Source organism: Oryzias melastigma, linkage group LG11, assembly GCF_002922805.2.
Source record: "Oryzias melastigma strain HK-1 linkage group LG11, ASM292280v2, whole genome shotgun sequence".
Classification (NCBI taxonomy): domain Eukaryota; kingdom Metazoa; phylum Chordata; class Actinopteri; order Beloniformes; family Adrianichthyidae; genus Oryzias; species Oryzias melastigma.
The window spans coordinates 20,943,487-20,949,746 of record NC_050522.1 but is presented as its reverse complement, the minus strand read 5'-3'; the positions used below and the strand labels follow the sequence as shown (position 1 = coordinate 20,949,746).

General features: G+C 37.0%; 3 gene segments (V, D, J or C); 2 read left to right on the top strand and 1 right to left on the bottom strand.

Annotated features, from left to right (window-relative positions):
• Positions 1 to 228: 228 nt before the first annotated feature.
• Positions 229 to 639, bottom strand: LOC112162611. The segment is given in 1 exon segment: positions 229 to 639. A coding segment is annotated over 1 exon segment (345 nt).
• A 1,029-nt stretch (positions 640 to 1,668) lies between these two features.
• On the top strand, positions 1,669 to 2,325 carry LOC118599366. The segment is given in 2 exon segments: positions 1,669 to 1,725; positions 1,833 to 2,325. Coding segments are annotated over 2 exon segments (372 nt in total).
• A 1,762-nt stretch (positions 2,326 to 4,087) lies between these two features.
• Positions 4,088 to 6,260, top strand: part of LOC112162610 — a 13,497-nt gene continuing 11,324 nt past the window's right edge. The window contains 1 exon segment of the V gene segment in view: positions 4,088 to 4,139. Coding sequence covers positions 4,088 to 4,139 — 52 coding nt within the window.

Below are 6,260 nucleotides of genomic sequence, written 5' to 3'. Positions count from 1 at the left end.
TGTATTTTAAAAAGTTAATGATTTTTTTGCAAATATTGTGATGTTTGTTGTGCTTTGTCTATTAAAATATGTTTTGTCATAAAAAAGAGAAATTGCTACTTTTAATTAATAATTCATGGACAGAAAACAGTTTGTTTTATTTTTTGTTTTTTTGATAATTTGTTCAAGCTGCAGTGTAACAAATCAAAAATGCAAACAAAGTTTTAGGAAGAAAACGTAAAAGAAGAACTGAATAGAAAACAGATTTATATCCAGAATGTTTGCGTTCAGGACTGGGAGCACTGGTCTCTCCTGAGAGTCTCTGAGACTGCAGTCTGGGATCCTCTCTTGGCCTCACAGGTCACCTTCTCCCACTGGTCTGCAGAGAGCCTCAGGGTGCTGCTCCAGCTGTAGAGGCCGTCCTTCTGCAGCACCCCGGGGCTCCTGCTCTCCTCCCAGTTGCTGCTGCTGCTGCCGACCACCTTCCAGGACAGAGTCCAGTCTGAGGGGAAGCCCTTGTTGGCCACACACATGAGTGTGGCCTTCCCCTGCTGCAGCTCCTTGGTGGAGGGGAGGAGCACGGTCAGGGAGGGCGGGGCACATGACCCACTGCAGAGAAACAGAGAAAACATTTTAGAGCTGAGATCAAACTGCTGAGAGTTTCACTTCCCTCTCTAAGACCAGTAACCATGGTAACAGACAGGCATCACTAATGAACCACAAAACAGCAGTCAAAGCTATATAAGTATCTGCCATTTTCCAGTTACCATTTTACCTTTAATATCTCTGATGTAAATTCGTGCTCTGATGATCACATGAAATTAATATTTCATAAACATTGAAATAAAACTAATCTGTTCAAGCTGATCCTTTTTTTACATTAAAGTGCAGCTTTCTTTGTTTTCAGCCATTGTCACTAAAAGCTCATTAGAAGATGCTCGTTCAGACAGAAATTATTTATTTGAAGAAATGACAAGAAAGATTAGGAAGTTAAAGGTTTTTCAGCTATGATCATTTTTTGCTACAGTCTCTGATATGTTTACACAAATAAATTCTTATTGTGCAGAGGTCATGACTGAATCGGTTTAGTGTTTATAGTAAAAACTTAGATTTTAAGGTCAAAATACTTTGCATTAAATTTGATTTTTTTAATTATTCAAATACCATTTTATTGGAAAAGGCAAAATTTATTTAGTAGAATAATGTGTCAGTCTCTCTTTACCCAAACGTGTCTGGCTTTCATGAAAATATCTTGCAGCATCAAGTCAGAAGAAAATAAATGTTTAAAATCATCTAATATGCTGCAGTTTTTATCAATCCATTGGTGCTGATTACTCTCTAAAAATAATTTTCACTTTTTTCTGAAATCTAAAATGTTAAAAAATTAGCTTTGGATGCGGAAAAAAATTAATAAAATATAAATCAATGCTTTTAAAGTTTTGGGTTTAAAAAAAATTAAGCACTGAAATAAATTCGATATGTGAAGATTTCCATGTTTAGGACGATCCATGTTCCTGTTGGAGTGAGTGGTTGCATTTCCATAGAGACACTTTGCATCAGCAGCTCCATGCTCCAGTGCTCTGGGAGACTTTATAGTCCTGAGAGTTGAAGACTGGATGACTGACAGCTGTCCTTCATCACAGCAGAAGACACACAAATCCTCCTCCTCCTCCTCATCATCATCATCATCAAACATGAGTGTGATCTGCGTCCTCATCTGGACTCTCCTCTGCTGCTGCTTCACAGGTAAAGTCCAGAGAATCCAACTCCTCTCCTCTATGAACATCCGTCCCTCTGAAATGAAGGCCACAAAAGCATGAAGCTGCTTTCTGTTTCTGTCTCTGTATCCTCAGAGTCCAGAGGACAGGTCACAGTGACTCAGCCTGGAGCAGTGAGCTCCAATGTGGGAGGATCTGTCTCCATCTCATGTACAACCAGTCATACGGTGGATGATAGAGTTGATCTTTCTTGGTATCAACAGAAAGATGGAGAAACTCCTAAGCTACTACTTTACTATAGTAGCAATCAAGCATCAGGAACTCCAAGTCGTTTTACAGGCAGTGGATCAAACTCTGATTTCACTCTGACCATCAGTGGAGTTCAGGCTAAAGATGCAGCAGTTTATTACTGTATGGGTGAATTTTTCAACAATGGTGGGTTGTTCACACAGTGAAAAACAGTCGTACAAAAACCTCCCTCATTCAGACAGAACAGAAACTGAACTGATACAGTCCATTGAACACACAAACACACTTTCTTAGTCATCCCCATTTCTTTAATTTATTCACCGTAAAAACAAAATCAGATTTTAGATCTCCTCTACCTTTTTACACATGTTGGTTCACTCACAAACTATCAGTTTGACTTTTAATTTGTAATGAAGATAACTAATTTACTGTGAGGCAAATATGTTTTTGAACACCCTGTGATTTTGCAAGTTTTTCTACTTTGAACTCATGGAGGGATCTTCATCTTTTTTATCTGGAAATCAAATTGCATGAATTTTTTAAATTATATATTTGTATGCTGCTGTTTTGGTGTCAGTATTTGGACACCTGTCTATAGAATTCTCATCCTCAAATACCTTCAGCTGCATTCCCAACAAACACAATTTGCACATCAAATTCGCATAGGCTGTGCCTCTACTTCGCCAAGTGGCGGATTTGCTACTCAACCCCGTACAAAAATGTGTTCATAAGTTTGATGCCCAAGTCGCGTGTGAGAGGACCAGCTGCCAATTGTTTTTAGCCTGATTGCTACAGAGCAGTGTCTATATATATCTAATTTTCAAAGCATGGAACACCTGAAAGACTCACTTATTATCCTACATTTGATTCCCCTGTTTGAGGTTGTTAGCTGCATAAATGCACCTGCCTTCCCCATACAATCAGAAAGACTCCAACTTCTAACAAGACCAAGACCAAAGAGCTGTCCCAAAGGAGGACTCACTCCAGAACCACATGGGAGGAGCTGGTCAATGACCTGAAAAGAGTCACAGTGCCATGTATGATTTCATAAGACCACCGTTTCCAAAGTTACTGTTGGTAAGATGGTAAGATGTCATGGTTTGAAATCATGCATAGCATGGAAGGTTTGGTTGCTTAAACCAATACATATCACGGGTGTCTAAAGTTTACCAGTGACATTTGGATTATCCAGAGGAATCATGTGGTCTAACTCCACTAGTTGTGTTTGGAGGAAGAAGAATTATAAGTAACATTTCAAGAACACCATCCTTACTATGAAGCATAGGGGTGGTAGCATCATGGTTTGAGTGTTTTTCTGCACATGGAGCAGGAAAACTGCACCAAGGAGTGGCTCCATAAGATGCATATCAAGATTCTGAAGTGACCTAGCATGTCTCCAGACCTCAACCCTCAAACTCAGTGACAGCGCAGAAACCCAGTCATGTAGAGAAGGTCTGTGTGGAGGAGTGCTATAAAACCCTGTTTGTTGAAGCTTGAATATAAAAAATCAGAAAAAGAGGTGCTAGTTCCAATTGTTAGGGGTTTTTAGACTTAGGGAGGACAAACTTGACACTTTTTTTAAAATCATTATGTTTATAATATTTCTTTGTCATAACATTATGTGCCCACTTGCGACAATTGTTGGGAACACTGAAAAACTGCGGTTTTTATGAATGTCAACAATTGTTTCCAGTCATATATATATATATATATATATATATATATATATATATATATATATATATATATATATATATACATCAACATGATTAAGAGAAGCTCAAATGATAAAATGATATGCCTTACAACTCTGAAAAAATTCCAGGCAGAATAAGGTCACATAGACTAAAAAATGTCTATGATTATTAATTCTGAATCTTCTTTCACCTTTTTAAAGTATTTATTTAAAACATTGTTTAAATTGATTTCAGTAATGAAGAAGATCCATGTTCCTGTTGGAGTGAGTGGTTGCATTTCCATAGAGACACTTTGCATCAGCAGCTCCATGCTCCAGTGCTCTGGGAGACTTTATAGTCCTGAGAGTTGAAGACTGGATGACTGACAGCTGTCCTTCATCACAGCAGAAGACACACAAATCCTCCTCCTCCTCCTCCTCATCATCATCCTCATCATCATCAAACATGAGTGTGATCTGCGTCCTCATCTGGACTCTCCTCTGCTGCTGCTTCACAGGTAAAGTCCAGAGAATCCAACTCCTCTCCTCTATGAACATCCGTCCCTCTGAAATGAAGGCCACAAAAGCATGAAGCTGCTTTCTGTTTCTGTCTCTGTATCCTCAGAGTCCAGAGGACAGGTCACAGTGACTCAGCCTGGAGATGTGAGGTCCAATGTGGGAGGATCTGTCTCTATCTCATGTAGAATCAGTCAGAATATTGTTGCCAACCTTTTATCCTGGTATCAACAGAAAGATGGAGAAACTCCTAAACTACTAATATATCTTGCTAGCACTCAAGAATCAGATACTCCAAGTCGTTTTACAGGCAGTGGATCAAAGTCTGATTTCACTCTGACCATCAGTGAAGTTCAGGCTGAAGATGCAGCAGTTTATTACTGTCAGAGTGGTCATAGTGGTGGTGTGTTCAGTGAAAAACAGTCGTACAAAAACCTCCCCAGTCCAGAAAAAACAGAAACTGATCTGATATGGTTCACTGAAGACACACACACAGAGAGGAATGCAAGCCACCCCCTACGTCTTTTTTTTTTATTCCTTTTTCTTCTCTTTGTCCTTTAACCTCTTAGGATATAACAAATTTTGTCCTCTCCTTTTTTTTAAACCACCAGAATCCTGAAAAATTGACAGAGCCCCACCCATTTACATTTGGCCTCACTAAAAGCCCAAAATGATCTCTGTTGATAAGTAACACGAGTTAATCCAGCAGAATTGCATCAGGCCTCAAATCATGCCTCATCATCAAACAAATGTTTTATTCAAAACGTCAAAGTATTTCAAAAATACATATGTCAGCTAGTGTTATTTCTCTTCATTCTTTTTTGATTTATTTTATCTATCAAATAATAACAGTTGTTAATTAAACTGCAGTTGTATTAGTTATTAGTTATCTTCCCAAATCGTCATTCAGAGTTTACAGCAGAAGATGATGACAGATAAAGTTTGAAGATTTTGAAACTAAAGAGAATTACAACTAGAAAACAGATTTTCATGTGTGTTTGCATTTATATGCAGGTAACCCTTTTTTATTTTAGTAGTTGGTCATTTTTCTTCAAGATGCTTTTGTCTCAAAAATTCTTCTTTTCTGTTTCAGCTTCATTGGGAAAAATGTTCTCAGATTTGTGGAGCTCATTCTGTCGTTTAAGGACACATCGTCTCCATCAGATTTACAGCTAAGAAAACAATTAGAGGAGTAAAAAATGAGTGAAAGTGTTGAGGAACACTTTGTGTGCACTGTTGTAATCAAGATACGTTTTCCATGTCTATATAGTTCTCATGAAAACTAAAAATTAAAAAGCTTTTTTCCCTTTTGTGCAAGAAAAGATGAAGCCCCAGAGTCCAAACATTTTCACCAAACATTTTTTTTATTTTGTCTCATAAATAAAACATAATTAATTGAGCCTAAAAACATCATTTACATTTGTAATTTAAAAGGTTAAAGTTTGTTTTGCAATTCTTGTGATGTTTGTTGTGCTTTATCAATTGATTTTTGTATTTTAGTCATCATTAAATAGTTTTTTTTCACCAAAAAGGGAATTTGCTAGTGTTAATAAACAATTCATGGAGAGAAATCAGTTGACAAAAAGTTGTTTTATTTGTATACATTTTTTTCAAGCTACAGGGTAACAGATCAAAAATGCAAACAGAGAAACAGAGAAAACATTTTAGAGCTGAGATCAAACTGGTGAGTGTTTCACTTACTTCTCTAAGATCAACAGGTAACAGACAGGCATCCCTGATGAATCACAAAAACAGGTTTTTTAACTAAAGACAGAAATGATGAAAACATTTTTTTTTTTAGTTTATGAGTTTAATTTTGTAGTTTGACTCTTTTTACATTATAAAGTTAACACAAACTTTGCCTCCCTCTTCATTCTCAAAGATTTTATCACATCAAAATACAACTTTATGAAAATGTCAACTGTCCTACATTAACAGATCCAAAAATCCCCAAACAAAAATGAATTGTCTGAGTTTTAACCATTACTTTAATATCTTTGACACTAATTCTTGCTCTGATGATCACATTCGATGAATATTAAATAAAGTGCAGCTTTGCTCATTCTCAATCACTGTCACTAAAAGCTCATTTGAAGATTCTGACGGAGAAACTGACAAGGTTC